Source organism: Gouania willdenowi, chromosome 9 (assembly GCF_900634775.1).
Source record: "Gouania willdenowi chromosome 9, fGouWil2.1, whole genome shotgun sequence".
Taxonomy (NCBI): domain Eukaryota; kingdom Metazoa; phylum Chordata; class Actinopteri; order Blenniiformes; family Gobiesocidae; genus Gouania; species Gouania willdenowi.
Window position 1 is genome coordinate 34,921,536 of NC_041052.1, and position 21,827 is coordinate 34,943,362.

Here is a 21,827-nt window from a genome sequence, read left to right on the forward strand (position 1 = left end):
CACTGGCTCCCAGTCAGCCTCAGAATAGACTTTAAAGTTCTGCTGCTGGTGTATAAATGTGTGAATGGGTTTGGTCCAGAATACATCAGTGAGATGTTAGTCAGGTATGAACCCAGCAGGTCTCTCTGGACACAGGTCAGATAGTGGAGCCCAGAGCTCACAGTAAACATGGTGATGCTGCTTTTAGTTGTTATGCTGCAAAGAAGTGGAACAAACCGCCAGCAGAGCTGAAGTCAGCATCTAATGTGAACATTTTTAAATCAAAGTCAAAGGCACTTTATTTTTCTACTGCGTATGATTGAGAGAGAGATTTTTGGTCATGTTGTTGATGTCATGTGTTTGTTGATGATTTTAATTGATTTCACTGATGATTTTAAATGTTATTGATTTTAAGCTGTTGAATGTTTTCTGTTGCACTTTTTGATCATGTAAAGCACAGTGAGTTGCCTTGAAATGCGCTATACAAAAAAATTTGCCTTGCCTTGCCTAGTGCATTTACACATTATAAATACACAAATTATTATTATTATTATTATTATTATTATTATTATTATTATTATTATTATTATTATTATTATTATTATTATTATTAATCAGTAAATAATTAATGTCGGGATTTCATATAATTTTAAGGTATTGGGATTTTTAGGACAATAATAATAATAATAATAATAATAATAATAATAATAATAATAATAATAATAATAATAATAATAATAATAATAATAATAATACATTTATGTTAATTGTTTATTTTTCTCCTTTATGCATACAGGTCATCTCATTATTTCTCTAGAGGACAAGGATAATCAAGGGTAATTGATCACCTTTATTGTCACAAATGTAGAGCCATACATGAAATTCTCTGCATTTAACCGCTCCCGGGGCAGCAGTCATTGGTGTAGTGCATGGGGTATAGTGACCTTATGGTGACCTAAAAAAAAAAAAAAAAAAAACCCTGTTCCTAACCACAGTTACAGAGCTCTTTTCGTTGTTTTTTTTACAGCTATATTTTTATCAGTAGACGTAGAGCAGGAGCAGGAGGAGGAGGAGGAGGAAAGGGAGGGTAAGCACCTGTGGATTGTTTTACTGGTAAATTCCTGTGTGATGATGATGTGCGTCAAACGTCGTCCGACCATATAAAAGCAGTGATTATCTTCATGTAACACAGAAGCTGAGCCTCAGGGTGCAAGAACACACTCAGGTTATTTTACTCTACAACTAACCGCCTCTTATTATTTTATTTTAATTGATTCATTTTATTAAAAACAAACAAACAAGACAAATTTCATTGTGTTTGTGTTTGCAGAGATGAAGCGCTTCCTGTGCCTCGTAGCGACTCTTTACGTGTGCTTTGAAGTCCACGTGAACGCGGGTGAGTTTATTATATTTTATTGTTAAACTATAAAGGGACTAAAAACATGCAACTTTGAATGTTTTTGTTAATAAATAGAATGGGTTATCTGTGTAAATAATAGCGTGTTTCATTTAGGCCGATCTAAAAAATGCTGTTCGGCTTTCCAGTATCAGCTTATTGTCTGAGGTTTGCACAAGTAAAATATTTAATAAAATAAATGATTTTATAATAATAATAATAATTTTGTTTTTGAAACTGCATAAAGATCTTCTGCAACCTACAGGGAAAAAGCAGATATAGAATTTGAGACGAGATATTGACAAATGATTTTGTTTTAAATGCTGAAGACGCTGCAAATGGAATCACGTGATTATTGTAACAAAAAATTAACAGAAAAAAGAAACGTTACTATGTTTTATTATGTATCTATTTGCTGAAGCAGCTCTTGTACAATTAGCAGCTAACATGACAATCATGTCAAAATTATGAGAGAGGGGTCGTTATAATTTTAATAATAATAATATTAATAACAATATTAATTTTAAATGTATAACGCACCTGCATTTTTTATGCTCCTAGATTCCTAATTGAGCAGATTTAGATTTGTCTGAATTTTTCAAAAGTAAAATAATAAAATAAATTAAATAATAATAATAATAATAATAATAATAATAATAATAATAATTTTGTGTTTTAAACTGCATAAAGGAAAAAGTAGGTATAAAAGTTCAGACGAGAAATTGACAAATAAGGCTTTTTTATTTGTAGATGACACTGGGATTACGTGGTTATTGAGAAATGTCACAAGCAGCTATTGTACATGTAATAATAATAATAATAATAATAATAATAATAATCATAATAATAATAATAATAATAATAATAATAATAATAATAATAATGAAACGTCTTTCATTTTGGATATTGAACTTACATGTATTTTTTCTGCACTTAGATTCGGGCAGAAATAGAAATGTGATTGAACATGCTGTAAAGGCCGCTAAAGCCACGGTGGACTCTGCCTATGAGTATTCCCGCAGAGTGTAAGTGTGCACACGTCACACCACTTCATATTAATAATTCATCATAAATACTATGACTGACAGTGCTGTGAGTTCATTGATAAATTGCGCGTGCTTGTGCACACATGCAGGAGCGTGGATCGCGTGCGCAGGAACGTGGCGAGCTCCGCGGACGTCCTGCGCATGCTCAAACAGCCAGTGGGGATGTCCCGCTCTCTGACCAGATCAGCGGATTACATGGAAAACGCGATCCGAATAATAAGGTCTTCGAAGACGCGGCACAAGCGCTCCATCAATGCAACAGGTGGGTGTGATGTGCACATGGAGACGTCCTGACTCATCCAGGGTTTGGTCAATTATCAGTAGGATTGTATCATTGGTAATTGAAAAAATATGTTACTGTTGTAATCATACTGTTTCATAGCCGACTATTTTAAATATCTCTAGTTTTTCTTTTATTTGAGACAGCAATTTATATAAAACAGCATGTTCTATATCACTGTGTACACATGAAAAATATATGTAAATGTAAATTTTAAATAAAAATCCAAAATTTAAATAGTAAATCTAAATGTTAAATCTAAATCTGAATGTTAAATCGGTCACCAAGTGTAAAGCTAAATGTTTAGAAATTACGCAAAGTGGGCTGGTCAGCGCCTGTCGCTCATGAGGCCCCGCCCACACCGCAGACTGCAGCTCAGTGGGTGAGGAAAAGGAAAGAGCGAGACATAGCGGAATCGCTCCAAACTGCCGAACTCTAAAGAGCGGTAACGACTGGTGTGCGGGCTGCACACCAGCGGAGCACAGCTGCCCTCAGACGCTTTAACAGACATAGATTCACTGAGAGTACCGGCATGCTGTATGTTAACTTACGTCTGCCAGTGATGAAGACACGAGGATGCAGAAGACCTTGGAGGGTGCGGTGTGTGGAGTGTGGGCGGGGCCAAGGGATCGACAAGCCTACTTTGTATAATTAGATTTACACTTGGCGACCGATTTAACATTTAGATTTAGATTTAGATTTAACATTTAGATTTAGATTTAACATTTAGATTTAGATTTAACATTTAGATTTACATATAACATATATTCAACATTTACATTTAAAATTGAGCTAAATGTTCAAAATATGTCAGCTATGAAACAGTGACCAAGTTTTTACATTCGGCACCACATAATGTACAGTTCTAAGGCTTAGACATACGTAATTAGCAATTATTAATAAATGTTTCACATCAAGTCTGTTCTCTTGAGGATCATATTACCATTTTTAATTGAAATCGATACACTGACACAAAAATGTTTACAACTAAAATTTTTTCAAGATAAGAAAACCTAATAAGGTAACCAAGAAATGAGAAACTAATTAGATGATAAATGATATTAAATAGTGTATTTTACAGCTGATTTAATACATGGGTCAAAACTGACTCATTATCTCAGAAGATGCTAACAGAAAGCTAACACAACAGAAAGGTTATGTTTTATTTTTATTTTTTTAAATTAAAAGTTCATTAATTGTGATTAATTGAATTATAACTTTAGTAATTGAGAACCTAATTGAAATTGACTTTCATTAGATAAATGATCTTCTTCATTTTAATTGTAATTGGAAAAAATGCTGGTCACCGTAATAATCATAATTGAGCTGTAATTGAAGACGTAATTGTAATTGAAAAATGTAATTGACCCCAACCCCTGCTCTCATCCATGCGTGTCGTGATCAGATATGATCTCAGTGGAGGACCTTCAGTTGATCTCAGACCTGACAGGATGTTCTCCACGTCACAGGATGCCTTCCTGCAGAACGACTCCCAATTTAAACCAGTATCGCACTCTGAGCAGCGTGTGCAACAACAGGTGAGCCGCACACTAACAGTAGCTGCTGCAGCAGCTGCACATAGAGCTTTTTTTTGTGTCCAGAGAACACACACGTGGATTATTCTGAAAAAAAAAAAAAAATGTAATTTAAAACTCCCAGATCTCATCCAACTCACAACGGTCCAAATGATTTATAAAACAAGTAAAGATTCACTTCGAAAAGAGTCGCACAAAATATATTTGGAGAGAATTCAGGGAGTATAATTTTAGATACACTATGCCAGAATAAGAATGAAAAGGACGAATATTACAATAGCGGAGATTAAATTATAGAACGTCTAAAGGATGAAATAAAACAAAGCTTCAACACAAACCAGTTTTAAATCATATAATGTTGTATACGAAAGAAAATCAACAATTTGACCTCAGACAGCAATAATATATATATAATGATATATACAAAATATTAATACATATTAAGTCATCATAATAAAAGATCTATTTTAGGATACAGTATATAATAACTTGAAATATTGCCACATTAAATTCTGTATTTAAAATATAACTGATTACATTTGTGTAGTAAATATTACATAGTGAAATATTAATATTATGTGCATGTCATGTATATGTATGTATGTTTGATGTGCATGTATAAACTGTATATATAAAACTATGTGTAGTATATGTATTGAATGTGTATTGTAAAAATATTAATATTAGTTTCCTAAGTTTCCTCTAGCGAGCCTTGTTTTTTTTTTTTGTAATGGGGTCGGTGTGGATAAGCTTTTGCTTCAACCTACCAGTGTTTCTCAAATGAGGGTACGTGTACCCTTAGGGCTACGCGATGGCGCTACTTGAAAGACAGAGAGAGAGAGAGAGAGAGAGTGGAAAATTAACAAATAAAGTGTCAGCCTTGGTCCCAAACCAGGCGTGAGGTGACTGGAAATGGTAAAAACTATAGAAATAAATCTATTCAGCAGCCACTAAATCAGGTTTTTCAACTTTTGGGTTGGGACCCCATGTGAGGTCGCCTCGAGATAAATGGGGTTACCTTTTTTTTTTTTTTTTTAAATTAAAACAACACAATCTTAAACAACTGTATACTGTATACTTTGATTTTGTAAAATATAAATCTAGGTAAACTGAAATACAGTACAATATATATATATATATATATCTCTTAAACATGATTGAAAAATAATTCTAGAAAAAAAATGTCTTCATTCTTCATATCAAACTGGGGTCACGATCCAAAAAAGGTTGGGTACCACTGCACTAAATACTGTTTCTTTCCACTTATTTACAAAATGAGATTCTTTAAAATGTGTGTTATCACTCATTCATTCTATCAATATGATCTATAGTTCACTAAGCAAAATGTTGTAGTCGGACAAAGGCCAAAACAGTTTGAGAACCACTGAAATGGAGTGTTGTTTGTTCTGTTTTTTGTTTTTCTAAAAACTGCCAAAATTCAAATTCAAATTCAAATAAAACATGCATTATTTAAGTTCATAATCTCTGCATCAGGGATAACACTCGCTGGGGGGCTTCAAACATACCCCTAACCCGCTGGTTGCCTGCTGAATACCTGGATGACGTATCAGTGCCTAAAGGTTGGAGGGACGAGGAGAACAATGGTCACGTCCTTCCAAATGTAAGAAATCTTATCATTTTTTTAACCAGTTTAATTTCTCCTGAAAAAGGCAAATATGCCTTGTTAGAACCCGATATGAAACACGACCCAAATTGTTATACTTTTGTTTTTTAATAAAACCCGAAATATAATAACTGCTCAATAATGTATAGTTATTGCACAGTTTTTTTTTATTTTAATACAAAAACATCATTTTTAGAAAGTTTACAAAATCTCCTAAAAAAGCATGACATTACTTAAATTGAAGTTGCTTTGTGAACAATGCGTTCATAATGTTCTTTATTTATATTGCACATTATGTTAGCACTAGGGTTGGAGTCAATTACATTTTTCAGTTACAGTTAGATTTTCAATTACTCATGTTCAATTACGAGCATTTTTCCGATTACAATTATTTTTTATCCTCATAAAATTACGTTCTCACTTACTGAAGTTCAATTACAATTGATCACAATTACTCAGCCTGAAATAAAAAAAACCTAATAAAAGTTAACCTTCCTCTTGTGGTAGCTTTCTGTTAGCATCTCTAATGATAACGGGTCCTAAATCAGCTGTAAAATACACTAAAAACACATATCTATCATCTAGTTTCTTTCTATCTATTGGTTACCTTGTTAGGCTTCATAATAAAAAAATATATAGGTAGTATGTATTAATATACCTCTTGATTTATATTTTTTTAAATGGTAAAATGTGGAAAAGCTTGATATGACACATATTTTAATAATTGTTAACTGCATATGTGTAGAACTGTACATAGAACTTTAACAATTCATCACTTATAATTGATTTTTTTTTATAGAATTGTCATGGCAATTACATTTACAAAGTAAATTATCTAAACTCAATTAGAATTTAATTACGATTACGACAGCAACAGATTTTTTAAATTGCATATGATTCCATAATTTTAAAGAATTATCAATTACATGATTACTATTATGGTTGACCCCAACACTAGTTAGAACAATAATAAACACTATGTTCAGTCATATGCCAAAATTCATTTACATTAAAAAACGTTGCTTCTCGTGTCAAATATGGTTATGCAATCAATTTATTTATATATATATATATATATATACATATGAATTAAAAAGCTTAAATATATTTATATAAATAAAGCAAAAGGTTTTTAAGTTTTAGGTTTACCATCTTGTTACATTATTGACCAATTATTACATTTCAGGTTTTGTTACATTTTTAAAAAATAACAATTGGGGTTGTTGTTATCTATCGGCCTCTAAATGCATGTTTAAATTCTTCTTAAATCTTCTCTTTGTCTACTTTCTTCAGTCAAGGGATGTGTCTAATCATATACTGGCATTCCCGATGTCTGAGCTGGAGAATGATCTGGAGTTCTCATATATGGAGACTATCTTTGGACAGTTTCTGGACCACGACCTCACCTTCACCCCTCACTCTCCTGTTATCCGCTCATTCAGTGATGGAATCGACTGTGAACACAGCTGTGCACGCACGGAACCCTGCTATCCCATTCCGGTTAGTACCCAATTATGAAAGAAGAAATTACGTTTAAATTGGCTGTTTGTTGGTCTGCGATAAAGTTGGAACGATATCGTGCACATCGTGATATTAATGACATTCATAAGATGTATTGTTGTTTTTTTTATATTTGTATTGAGCTGAAACGATAAGTATATATATATATATATATATATATATATATATATGTAAGTGTGTCCAGTCAATGACAGCATGGTTTTTTTTCCAAATAATTTCTTGCTCTTTTTTCCTTTCCAAAAATATTGTACCCAATCATTATTGCAAGCCCATTATTGTCTATTGCACATATGTCAAACTCATGGCTCAGGTGCCAAATCTGGCCCTTTGTGGAATCCTATTTGGCCCGCAGGAGAAAGAAAAAAATTAATCATTGTGTAAATTAAACACAACAATATTTGCAGGGGCTTGATTGCAGTCATTTTTAATGTTAAACTGTTGAAAAAACCCAAAATTACTACAAAAACTAAAATTTTCCTCAATTTATTACATAATATTTCCCTTAATTGAATAGAAATTGGTGGGGTGGACTGGCCATCTGGCATACCAGGCATCATCACGGTGGTCCGTCGACCAGAATTGGGCCGGTCCGGCCAGCTAGGTTTTTCTGTTTGTTTTTTTGACCAGCAAGTGTAGGCGGACATGGTAAAAGGTGGCCAAAAATGGTCCAAAAGTGTCAAAAAAGGGGAAAAGTTACTAAAATGACCAAAATCTGTCAAGTGTGGCCAAAAAATAGGCAAATAAAAGGAACCAGGTGGAATGTATTGGAAAAGGGCTTTAATGTGCAAAATGTGGCAAACAATAGTGAAAAGGGCAAAATGTGGAACTAAAAAAGGCAAAATCTTGTAGAAAAAAAAAAAAAGGAAACAACTGGTATTTATTGTTTTTTTGCGAGCATCACTTACAAATGTTGGTTGAAATGTATTAACAAAGTGTTAATTCTTCACCACCTTCACAGATACCAAATATGGACCCTCGCTTTGGCGAAAACTCAGAGAAATGTATTCCCTTCTCTCGCTCGGCACCAACTTGTGGTTCTGGAAAAACGGGCGCGGGCTTTGGTGCTCTCAACACCCGCCAACAGCTGAACACTCTGACTTCCTTCATCGATGGAAGTAACGTTTACGGTTCAGACGATTCCAAAGCCAAATTTCTCAGAGACCTTACGACCGATGAAGGCAAATTAAAAGTGAATACAAAGTTTTCGGACAATGGCTTTGACTTTCTGCCCTTTAAGCCCTCCAGTGTGAACATGTGTGCCACCCGAGCCCGAATCACCAACACCAGCGATGCAGAAGAGGTGCCTTGCTTTGTAGCCGGTGAGTAGGAATGAAAATGATGCAAACCTTTTAGAACTTAAATATACTCTTGATATTACTTCCCATCAGGGTGGGGGTCAATTACATTTTCCAATTACAATTATGTCTTCAATTATCCATGTTAAATATAACTCAATTTTGATTACGGTGACCAGTATTTTTTTCCATTTACAATTACATTACAACAGTTTTTTATCTTCAGTAAGTCAATTACATTTATTTTCTCAATTACTAAAGTTCAATTACAATTAATCACAGTGACTAAGCTTGAAATTAATAACCTAATAAAAGTTAACCTTCCTCTTGTGTTAGCTTTCTGTTAGCATTTCTTATGATAACGGGTCCTTAATCAGCTGTAAAATACACTAAAAACAAATATTTACCATCTAATTTGTTTCCTATTTATTTATTACCTTGTTAGGCTTCCTAATCAATGAAAATATAGGTATTAATATTTTTGGTGTGGACGTCTGAGCCTTTTTTGTGTCAGTATACCCCTAATTTTGTTTTTTTTTTAAATGGGAAAATGTGAGAAAGCTTGATATGGAACATATTTTAATAATTATTAACTACATACATGTGTAGAACTGTACATAGAACTGCAACATGGTTCCCCAGTTTAGCGTTAGATTATAAATGACAATTTTTATTGAATTTTCACGGCAATTTTAATTTTTAAAATTACTATTACAATTACGCCATAATTGTAATTAATTATCAATTATGTGATTACAATTATAATTGACCCCATCCCTGCTTCTCATATTGAACTGTAATTCTTCTTCTAAGGTGACGACCGCTCCAATGAGAACATTCTTCTCACTGCCGTACACACACTCTTCATGCGAGAGCACAACCGGATTGTAAGCATACTTAAACAAAAGAACCCAATGTGGGATGGAGAGAAACTCTACCAGGAGGGACGCAAAATTGTGGGAGCAATTCTGCAGGTGAGATTAAAAAAATCCATAATAATGTCTCGTAGGTTCATGTCCTGCTAGCCTGGAATCCATCCAAATCTCCTTGTCTTATTCAATGTTTAAAACAGGTGCTTACAAGGCGTTTGAGTTCTTGGGGTGGGGGGACACAAACATGCGCGGCATGCGTAGATATTTTTTCCTAAACAGAGCTGGTGTCAGAGTCTGAATATACAGTATCTGTACTGTACTGAGAACAAATATTATTATTTTCAAAGTGAATGAACACGTGTTTTATTGGTTTATTGAATTAGATTAGGGTTAAGGTTAGGGTTAGGGTTGCATGTGCATAGTAGGTAAACTCAGACCGTGACACAGGCAGAGGAAAATGTCGTGTAGTCGTGTAGACTTATGGTTTTAAAGACGCTTCTTGACGTGGTTTCAACGATATAGTCCCTCCTATCCACTTTTCCTTAAGGAAAGGTGGTAGGAGACTTCCTAAAGGAGTTAAGGAAAGGCCATCACATTGTTTTGACAATCAGACGCACTTCCACTAGGTGACGTAATAATCCAACTACGGTGAAGGTTAGTGATGTCTGCCGTGGTGAAAAAACTACAAATTTCCAAAAATGGACTACTAAAAGCACACTTATAACACTTTCCTCTGTGCCTCTAAGTCTAACCACTGATATAATCTCAAATGTCACTAGGATTGAATGTAAATCAAAATAAAAAAGGCTACCAGGCTACAGGGAACAATGAGCCTCCTTTCCTTAGCTTTTAGAGAATTGGAACACTTGTTATCATGGCCGCCACTTAAACACTTTCAGGGGTTAAGGAAAAGTGAATAGGAAAGAAGAAAGGAGGAACTATTGGGACGCAGCCCAGGTCTTGTAAAAAAGAGCAGCAGCTCCGGGCGCCATGTTGGTTTTGTTTAGTGCAGGAGATATGACGTTCTTTCTGTACTGCTCTGATTGGCTGTTTCTGTAGAACCGAGGAAATGAGCAGAAACGGCGGCATTACCTCACTCACTTTCTTACAAAAAGTAAAAAAGTGGGTGTGGTTTATCACCAGGTTTGTGTCCTGCCCCACAGTTTAACAAACACGGGTTATTGTTCTTTCAGATTTTCACCTACAGAGACTTCTTGCGTCATATTCTCGGCCCTGACGTCATGGCGGAGAAGCTGTCCACCTACCCTGGTTACGACGAAACCATCGATCCCAGCATTTCCAATTCATTCGCCACAGCTTCATTTCGATTCGCTCATGGGATGTTGCAGCCTTTCGCATTCCGTCTGGATGAAAACTACCAGAATCACCCAGAGTTCCCCACACAGTTGCTGCACAAAACTTTTGTCTCACCGTGGAGGGTTATCTATGAAGGTACGAGCATGGCTTTCTTCAAACATCATTGTATCAAAAGGTCAAACTTTTGATGTTTCCAGGTGGTGTGGATCCAATCCTGAGGGGTTTGATTGGAAAACCGTCCAAATTGAACACCCAGGATTCAATTTTGACTGATGAGGTGAGGGACAGACTGTTCAAGTTGACATCGGACGTCGCCCTGGATCTGGGCGCCCTGAACATACAGCGAGGAAGAGACCATGCACTACCAGGTAGAAGCAGAGGTTCAATAAGTACTGATATATCCTACTCAAGTAGAACTACTGAATGTGAATTTGTTTTTTTTTTTATTTCGGTAGTCTTCAGAAAAAACTAAATAGAACAAACAACACTCAGTTGTGTAATCGTTCAGCCGAAAGTGTGTAGGTTGAAGCAAAGCTTATACACACCTACCCCGTCACAACAAAACAAAACAAGGTTCTCTACTTAATATCGCACTCAACTTTTATTAACTATTTTCACAATATGCATTCAATATGTATTCTGCACAAGTTTTATATGAATGTATTCAATTATGATGTTGCACTTGTATTTTTACCACAACTGTGTACAGCACTTTGTGATTTTATCTGCAAAAAGCGCTTTATAAATTAATTACTTGCTTACTTACTTACATGACATGTACATTATATCATACTATTTCATATTTATGAAACAAATTTCATTAATAAAATTTAGAGTGGCAATTTATACATTGACAAAAACCTTTTATTGTTATTATTATTAAACATTAAAATATTAACACCGTAAAATTGTTTCTCTTCTATCTTATACTTACTAATAATATCTCTTAAAAAACTTATTAAACTGGTTCATGTTGCTGCTTTGTTTTATTTCATCCTTCAGGCAGTGCCATAATTTAACCCCTGCTATTGTTATACTCATCCTTTTCAGTGTTGTTCTAGCATATTGGATCATGAAATGTACCGGTCGTTTTCTTCTTAAATTATATTTCCCTTCTCTCTCTAAAAATCCTTTCTGCAACCCTTTTAGAAGTGAACCTTTGCTTGCTTTATAAATCTTTTGGACAGTTTAGAGTTGGATGAGATTTGGGGGTTTTAAATTTGGCATTTTTACGAGTAATCCATTTGTGTGTTCTATGTATGCTTGATTATGTATCAGTCTGATGGCTCGTATTTGCATTATGAATAACGGTTGGATGTTTGTCATGTATGTATTTCCCCAAACTTCTAGAAAGTAACTCAAATTCGGTAAAACAAGTGTACAATGGTGTGCAATGCAATAATGCTACGTGATTGAAATTGTTCACAAGTATAGTATAAGTAAGTCATATTTAAATACTAAAGTACAAGTAAAAAGTAGCTCAATTAAATAGTACTCAAAGTAAAAGTTACTAGTTGCTTTCACCCCCCACGTAATTGTATCTGAAAAATGTAATAGAACCCAACCCTGATGCTAACCCACATTTTATAACAAATGTTCTAGGCTACAACAAATGGCGTCAGTTCTGTGGACTATCACAACCACAGAATGAAAAACAACTAGCCAAAGTTCTTAAAAACAAGGATCTGGCCAAAAGGCTGATGACTATGTACGGCACCGCTGACAACATCGACCTATGGCTGGGAGGAATGACCGAACCGTTTGTTCGTGGAGGAAGAGTCGGTCCTCTGTTCGCCTGCCTGATCTCCACTCAGTTCCAAAATCTGCGCCAGGGAGATCGGTAAGCAGAGGGTTAGCTTACCCTAATATATATATGTCAGAAATATGGAAAAATTGTAAAACTGGATACTGTTTAACTCTATAAATAATATGAAATACTTGTATAATGTGATTTGTGCTGTGTGATTGTATAAATAAAGTTAGAAAAATATATAGATGTATCTCGATATAGACGATATTGCCATTTTTTATATCGCCAAAATAGAAAACTCGATATTTCTTAAATCACGATATATTGCCCAGCCCTAGCGCCAACGTTTAAAATTTAAATGCAAAGTGGTGGAAATGTAACTGAGTATGTGTGCAGGCATTGGTGGGAAAACAAAGGCGTGTTCACTGAGGCTCAGAAAAGGGCTCTGAGGGACGTTTCTTTATCCCGAGTCATCTGCGACAACACTGGCATCAAAGAAGTGCCTCGTGACGCCTTCCTGTTCCGACCCCGTGGTAACGGTTACACTCGGTGTGAGGACATCCCTGAGTTTGATCTCAGTCCATGGGAAGAGCGTGGTACGTTGGTATTAAAAAATAATCATAGAACAAACAAATCAGTATTTGACTAACTAATGTTTCCTTCTTTCTTTCTCTACTCAAACATGTCAGATGAAGCACAAGGTAAATCAATCCCTTCAGCTGCTCATTTATTATTTAATAGGACACTATGGAGGTAGAATTGTGTGTGTTATTTATTATTCAATAATAATAAAAAACATTTAAATCAAAAACAAATATTTTCAATCAAAGACAAAAGTGTTTGAATGCAAAAAATTATATTTGAGACCCAAATAATTGCTTTTGAACACTTTTTTTCATTGACTGAAAATAGTTTTTTTTTCATTATTTTTTTTTTTTCCTTGATTGAAATGTTCCAATAATAAAGAGACCGTATTATCCATAATATGGCCCACATACTGTACAAAAAGGACTTCAATATAAAAAAACCTTTGCAATCAAAAAAAAAAAAAGTTGACTTCAATCAAAAATATATATTTTTAGTCAAAGAAAAAATTTCAAATGCAAAAAAAGAATATTTGAGACCCAAATAATTGCATTTGAACACTTTTTTTTCCTTTGATTGAAAATTGTTTTCTTATTCCATTTTTTTTTCTTTGATTTAAATGTTTTAATTTTAATTGAATAAAAAGACACAAATGTAGCATAATATGGCCCAAATACAAAAAAGGACTTCAATCAAAAAAAAACAACAAAAAAAAACTTTTGCATTTGAACACTTTTTTCTTTGATTGACAATATTTATTTTGGATTGAAGTTCACTTTTTTGATTGAAAATGTTTTTTTTTTTTTTTTTTTTTTTTTAATACATTTTTTTTTTCTTCTGATTGAGTAATAAAGACAAATCTACCTCCATAGGATAGCCTACTAACTACCTATAATTTTTTTTGGAAGTAAAACATCTCTTTTATGCTCAAATGCTAAAGTAATGAGGAATGACATAATGGAGTTTTTTTTTTTTGGAATTATTTTATTAACTTTTTCTTATTTCTTACAAATTCCAACCTCTCAGGACCTCCAGGACCCCAGGGACCACCAGGTAAATCTAATCATGAAATTAAAACTCATTGATGTATGGTAATTGTTAAGGGTGTTTTGATCCGATATTGGTATCGTATATCGATCGATATCAGCAAAATAGAAAAAGACTAAAATTATATTGGCCTGCATCTAAAATGTATTGTTTTTACTGACGTACTTCTATTTTATTAATTATTTTGTTCAATTGTAGAATATTCTTATGTTTAGGGTTAGAGCGGCAAAAAGACGGCAGAAGAGGCACAGTTGAAAAAGTTACTAATAGATATTACATCAAAGAAAATGAGAATAAACTTAAAAATTTGAGAACAAAAGTGATGGAGAGATCAATGAGGTTTACGCAAGAAACAAGAAAATTACAAATGTGGACGCAAATCCTTCAAAATGTTGGCCTATAAACTCAAAAGACAAATCAAGAATGGGTGTATTATGAGACTAACTGAGGTGAATCGCAAACAATCCTGGATAAAGAGGAAATTGCAGAAGACTTTGCCAGATATATGAAATATTATGCAGTCATGATGCTAAAGCCAATCAAATGAAAACATATTTGGATAAACTTCAGTTATCAAAAGTATCATCAGAAAAGAATTTTACATTTATAAAGGCAATAATGCTAAATGAAATGAAAGAACAACATCAGGGACTGAAAACAGGAAAATCTCCAGGAGATGTTGGATTTACAAATGAATTTTATCAAAAGAATTCAAGTACAGATCAAGCTTTTTAACATTCCACATCACAAAATAAGTATGTATGACATATAGCACTAAATACTGTTTCATTTTTCTTATTTACAAAATGAGATTAGCTTATTACTCATTTATTCCATCATTATGCTCTATAGTTCTGAGCAAAATGTTGTATTAGGACATAATAGGGGACTTGGATTCAAAAGTAAGAAACAGGAGGAACTTGGGCCAAAAAAAGTTTGAGAAATACTGAGATATAGTATCGCATCGATAGTGGTATCGTATCGGCCAACATTCAAGGATGCAACATCGATGTTGTATTAGAAGTTATATTAAAAGTCGTAACGGGACACCTCTAGAAATTGCTGAATTATTATTTTTAATAAACTGGTTTCTCTGTAATAAATAGTAATAAAGTCTTTCTCTACATTTAACCCAAAGGGCCTCCTGGACCTCCTGGACCTGCTGGTTTTGGACCTCATGTTGCCTTCTCTGCACGCCTGGGCAAGAACAAAGCACCATCTAGCACTCCCATTCCCTTCCTAGAGGAGCTCACTAACATCGGATCCTCCTACAACCCCAAAAAAGGCATTTTTAACTGTAAGATTCCTGGTCTGTACGAGTTCCAGTTCAACTGTGCTATCTATCAACAGTCGACCAGTCTGGATCTGATGCACAACGGAAAGCGACTTCTTCACTCCTTCACCACCAGACACGACGGCTACGTGACGGCCAGTGGAAACACCTACGTCAACCTGAAAAAGGGAGACAAGGTGTGGCTGGTGGCTCTGGAGGGCAGCAACGCCATCAGTGAAGACAGTTTCTTCTCTGGACATCTTCTGTGGGCAGCTGAACCTCACCACTAAAATGAGAAGCCTACTCCAATATGTGTCAAACTCAAGGTCCGGTGGCCAAATTCGGCCCTTCAGAGCATCTTGATTTGGCCAGAGACCAAAAAAAATGAATCATTGTTTAAATAATCAAATAATTCAGTTGTAAATTGTTGTTAAATTTTTTTTTCTCAAATTACTCCACAAAATCTCCCCAAATTAAATAAAATTTGGTCAAAAAAAATTGATGAATCAAAGGGCATTTAAGTATTTGTCACTTATTGCTTGGATATTGTTGATGCCTTCCATAACTTATGTCTAATTTATAACTGGAAGTGAAAACTTGGGCACAATAATGTTGAAATTTGTTCGTTTTCGCTCCTAAAACCTCCAACTGGTCCGTATTTGGCCCTCGACTTAAAATGAGTTTGACAGCCCTGTCCTGCCTCAATCACAACTCAGCAAATGAATCATTTATTTATTACAAGTTGCTCTTTGCAAATGCATTCACCATAATAAATTATCTTGATTTCAATGCTTTAAACTGATTGAAGGGGAAATTAAATACATCCACTGAATATAATGTGAACACTTTTTGCATTGTCTGATTATAGATGCATTAATTTACCATAGTAATAATAATAGTAATAATAATGAATAATACTGAACTTGAATGTCCTGTTTAAATTACTGTATGTCAGACCTGAATGGCCTTGTATGAGGAGAATATTTTCTTTTACGTTGTTTAAATTGAAAATGTCCAGTGTGAAACTTGAAGTAAATGGCGACGTATATGATCATAAATGAATATTGCTGTTGTTGACTTGTGTTTTTGAACGAAATTAATAAATGAGCAATGAAAGAAGTCACTTCTGTTCTGCTCTCAATGTTTTTAAAAAGGCCAGCAGATGGCAGTGAGATACAAGTTTTTAGTAGAAACACACACACACACACACACACACACTAAATTATATCTGGTTCTGACGAGCAGAGAGTTAAAAAAACAAACCTTATCATTACATTAGTGACATTTATCTCTTTTCTATAATACATTCAGGGTCACATGGGAGAATAAGGTTGAAAGACACACTGAGACAATAAATCACAGTCTCACACATTTAGGATTTCCACAATAAAAGTGGAAACTCAAAATAATCTAACAAACATGCTTTTTTTTTTTTTTTTTTGTTGTGCAGAGAAACCACCAGAATGTGTTTGTGTACTCAAGGAGAACATGCAAACTCCATGAAAATCGCAAGAGATTCAATTTAAATACCAAAACTTTTAAAGATGTGAGATATAGTAAACTTCCTACCTTCCTATGATTATAGATGCAACTAACTACTTTGTTACTTTTTAACACGTCACTCAAATACAGTGTTTTTCAGCCTTGGGGTCACGACCCCAAGGCTGAAAAACACTGTAAACTACTAGTAATAGTAAAATTTTTAAAATACTGATAATTTTTTAAAACTGTATTTTAATTCATTTTCTGACTCGCTTGCTCCTTCTCAGGGTCTGCCGGTAACTATCTCCAGCTTTCGATTGGCATTAGGTGGGGGTACACCCTGGACAGGGCACCAGTCCATCGCACTGCAACACACGGACAACCACTCACTCTCATATTCACTATAAGGGCCATTTAGAGACTCTATATGTTAAGGTTTCATTTATTCAGACAAGGTTTTTCAGGAAATGTTCATCATGTTTTGACTGTCAACTGCCAGTCTTCCTTAGAGGTAATTGCTTTGAGTTATCCCTACAAGTTCTCTCATAAGAAAAGCATCAAAGTATCTTCTGATATTGTATTTTGAGTTTATGTTCGAAACTTTGACTTTAATCTCGTCTTTTCCACTTTAATCTCGATATTATATTTCAAGTTCATTGTCAAAATTTCAACTTTGTTTTCAAAATTTCAACTTTAATCTCAACATTTCGACATTATTCTCAAAATTTCAACTTTAATCTCAACATTTCGACATTATTCTTGATTTGTCCAAACTGATTTTCTCTATCAAAAATGGCCCTAACCAGCAACCATAGAGCTGAATGGAAGCGTTACCAAGATCAACTTTAAATCTTGTCCTTTTTTCACCATCATTTCTGTTTGTAAACATAAATCTAAAACTTCACCAAATGTTTGGAGGCTGCTTTGCTATATTTAGTATAGGCCCAGATCATGCGATATGCGATAAAACTAAATATCTGAAATATTATTTTACATTTTCCGATCACAATAATCTGACCATATCCTTAAAAAAAAGGCTGTAAAACTACCTTTTTTTTTTTTTTACCATGACATCAATAGACAACATTTCAGAACAACAGCTCTCATTTATTTTTCAAATGCTTGAAAAATCTGCTGCAAAACATTGCCCAACAATATTCCAATTTTTATTGATGAACAACTTCAAGTTTTGTCTAGGCTGTATATAAATCACAAGAGAAATTCAAGTTGCCAAAATACCCAAATCAGGTTCACTTTTCTAAAAAATGTAAACAAATATGACATCAAAATAGGGCTGGGCGATATGGACCAAAACTCACATCTCTTAATTTTTTCTCAAAATAGCGATATACGATATAAATCTTGGTATTTTTAACTCAATAATGTCTTACCAGAAAAAGTGGATTAAATTTGCTGATGACAAATGCCACACAGGCACATTTACTATCCAACAGCTGCACAATATGTGCCACTTTTGGCTTTTTTTCCTCTAAGGGACAGCACGTGTGAGTGAGTTCTGTAGTGTGCCTTAGAAATTCATCTAACTGTGCTTTTCATGCTGTTCTGAGAAGTAAAACAAGTAATACAAAATGAGCTATAAAATATACCGATATAAGCGATTTGTAATTTTCTATATTGCTAAAATAGAAAACTCGATATATCTTGAATCTCGATATATTGCCCTGCCCTGGTGCGATGGCGACACTACAATAGGAGCATATCTGCATCCTTTTCATTTCATTCCCAACAATATTCCATAAGAACGAAGATTAGAAATGTAGAGGCGCAGCAGCAGCTCCAAGAAAGGACGGAAACCAGCTGCTCCATCACCCCCACACAAACACACACGCACGCACGCACGCACACATCACGCCACGCCCCCTCTGACCTCCGTGGACACAGTGCCATCCACACAGAGTGGCTGAGGGGGTCCCATGGGAGCGGGGGAATGCCGGAGAGGACGAGTGGCACACGATACCCCATTGTTTGGTTTAGCAGTCACTGATCCCCTCCAATCCCCCCACCACACACACACACACACACACACACGCACACACACACACACACACACACACACACACACACACACACACACACACACACACACACACACACACACACACACACACACACACACCGTCTCAGCGGGTTAAACTGATTAGAAAGACGTTTGTGGTTTTTTGACTTATCCCTAAACTCTGCGCCACCATAAGAAAAAAAAAACGAGGCTCACATTAGGACTGAAAAACATGCAGCTTGTGATAATCAGGACCGAATCTTTATCACCTGTGGGACCTGCACGTGTCATGATCATTTTAGTGATTTGTTTGGCGCTTTACGCACAACAGTAGAAATGATTAACACATATATAAATTATATATATATATATGTGTGTGTGTGTGTGTGTGCCTTCTCTCCATACAATAACTTTCCTTTACTAACAAGTAAGTTTTTACAAAGTGTTGAGATGAAGTTTTGAAACAATATTTAATGTGATAATTAATTTTGCTGCAACGAGACTATTTACGAAAGAGATTAGGGTACTTTGATGGCGAAAGTAATTTTGTTGAAATGTTGATAATAAATTTGAATTGTGATTAAAGTTGAAATTTGACGAAAAAATTTGAAATACAATGATGAGATTAAAGTCGAAATTTTGAAAATAAACTCAAAATACAGTACTTTGATAAAGGTTTAAAGTTTGCTAATAAAGACAAATCTACGGAAGTTGACAAGGGCCAATTCATACAACAGCCTCCATCCAAACTGACCCTAATCGGTTTCCGTACAGCTCGTACAAACACTTTTTTTTTACTTCCGAACACATGAAGTTTTTGGTAATATCTCTTCAAAGTCCGTAAAGAAATCATAACACCGTGTTTAGCTTAGAAAAAAGAGAATCTCTGTTATTAAACCCTTTAAAGTAGTTGAACGCATTCATTGATACACAACATTTTGTAGATGGCCACAAACTGTTTGTTGTCAAATATGGTGAATTGGACAGCGTCAGCTTCCGTAGATTTGAGTTCATTACCACACCTTTAAGTTTTATCACGATATTGTATTTTGAGTTTATTTTCAAAATTTCGACTTTAATCTTGACATTTTAACTTCGTTCGCGACATTTCGACTTTATTCTCAATGATTTGCCCAAAATGATTTTCTCCATCAAAATTGACATATTTCAGCTTTTATCTCGACATTTTGACTTTATTCTCAAAATTTCAACTTTAATTTGGACTTTATTCTCAATGATTTGCCCAAAATCATTGTCTCCATCAAAATTGGTCCAAATCCGCTTCCGTAGCTATTGAAACATTTATGGTGCAGCTTTAGTCTTTTTTAATTAGTATTTGGGAAAACTGTGCCAAATCATCAATCTTGTTGAGTTTTTGTGCAAATGCCAACTTCCTGCACGCATTTAACAGTGATTGCAAACTGAATCAAAGAGCTGACTAATTAATACTGTTATTTCTCAAAGGGTTAATATTTCTGTTCATATCTCACAATGCTCTCAGCAAATGTGGACATTTTCAAATCTAAACAAAAGGCAACAAGTTTTTTTTTTTTTTTTTTTTTTGACTGTCAGTGACAAACAGAGCTTATGGAACACCTGATCAGAGCATCATACATTTCTGCAGATATGGGAATGTTTGAAAAGTAGAAGTTTTATTCTGATTTTAGAGGTTATAGGTGAGACTGTCAGTCACGTTTGGAGAGGACTGTGACTGTGTGAGGGACTCGGTGGCAGCAGGATTCCCCGAGTCTGCGCTCCTCATAATTGGGGGAACATCTGACTTTGTCCCGCACTGGCAGATGGTGAGTTGAGGCGGGATCCAAAGGGGGGAGATTTACATTCATTGTCCAAGCGCACCAGCTCCACACAGAGACAATGGTCTCGGTAAGGGGCAAGGAACCGAGATTGTAAAAAAAAAAAAAAAAACACACACACACAAACCTTTCCTTTTCAAAGGCAGACCAATGAAAACGGAAATTAATTTCTGCATGAGAAAGTTCGTATATATAGAAATATGGTATAAACGTTTTATTGAAATGCGTATTAGAGCTGATGCCTATTTATTTTTGTTAAATTGTAAATCCAAAATAAAATGTCATTTCTGTGTCTTATCTCGATTTGCCAACATCGGTGCCTTTATGAATCCACTCATTCAGTGCATGTGCAGCTCTACCTGGAGCTGATGGATGATAAAGACTGTAGAATAATTGTAGAACTCATTTGGGGACTCAGATCTCCAATCAGAGCTGCGACTCATGCCTCAGATTGATGGAGCAGACGCGCATTGTTGCTGTTGACACTGATGCGCTCAAAGGAGCAGACGGCGGAGCTGCTGAGTGCATGTGCGCGCCTGTCGAGAACGCACATGCACTTTGTGTTGTTTGGATGTTTGAGTTGAATGAAAAGAGCAAACATTTGGTGCACAGGCTTTGATCAGATCATCCTGTGCGCAACGGTCCAAAAAGAAATAATTAGAGGTTTACTGGTGTTTTTAAGTGAACGTAACATTTTGTAAGTTATCCAAGTAAGGAAAATGTATTATTTACAGTATATATACTGTATATATAATATGACATTAAGTGTTAAATCATAATATGTGTTTATTTACAGAATGGAAACCAAAATGTGCATTTATTAGTTAACCCCAAACTTTGCTGAGGTCATCACTGGTTGGATGCTGAATCTGGCAGAAGTCCAAACAACGGATGCACTTTGCACCAATGAGAGCATCCATTACAACAATCGGTCCCCCATATGGCACCGAAGGCCCCTCCTCCATGCTCCTCAACGCAGGCGGAGGGTCTTCAT

General features: G+C 35.0%; 1 protein-coding gene across 2 annotated transcripts; it reads left to right on the forward strand.

The window, feature by feature from the left end:
• Window positions 1-1,124: 1,124 nt before the first annotated feature.
• LOC114469312 (eosinophil peroxidase-like) lies at window positions 1,125-15,954 on the forward strand. 2 transcript variants are annotated; one of them, XM_028456687.1, is made up of 17 exons: window positions 1,125-1,204; window positions 1,310-1,375; window positions 2,313-2,400; window positions 2,511-2,683; window positions 4,107-4,239; window positions 5,731-5,857; window positions 7,154-7,360; window positions 8,340-8,700; window positions 9,490-9,650; window positions 10,742-11,000; window positions 11,063-11,233; window positions 12,468-12,705; window positions 13,012-13,211; window positions 13,305-13,316; window positions 14,227-14,253; window positions 15,386-15,532; window positions 15,598-15,919. In XM_028456687.1, exons 2-17 carry the CDS (start codon window positions 1,312-1,314, stop codon window positions 15,756-15,758), a joined length of 2,529 nt encoding a protein of 842 aa, XP_028312488.1. In that variant the 5' UTR covers window positions 1,125-1,204; window positions 1,310-1,311; the 3' UTR covers window positions 15,759-15,919. The 2 variants fall into 2 exon arrangements, with proteins under 2 accessions (XP_028312488.1, XP_028312487.1); XM_028456686.1 differs by having other exon boundaries at window positions 15,386-15,954.
• Window positions 15,955-21,827: the final 5,873 nt, after the last annotated feature.

Coding starts and splice junctions, on each gene's coding strand:
- LOC114469312 (XM_028456686.1), top strand. CDS start 1,312: ATGAAGCGCTTCCTGTGCCTCGTAGCGACTCTTTACGTGTGCTTTGAA. Junction 1,376..2,312: donor TGAAGTCCACGTGAACGCGG/GTGAGTTTATTA, acceptor TTCTGCACTTAG/ATTCGGGCAGAAATAGAAAT. Junction 2,684..4,106: donor GCGCTCCATCAATGCAACAG/GTGGGTGTGATG, acceptor TGTCGTGATCAG/ATATGATCTCAGTGGAGGAC.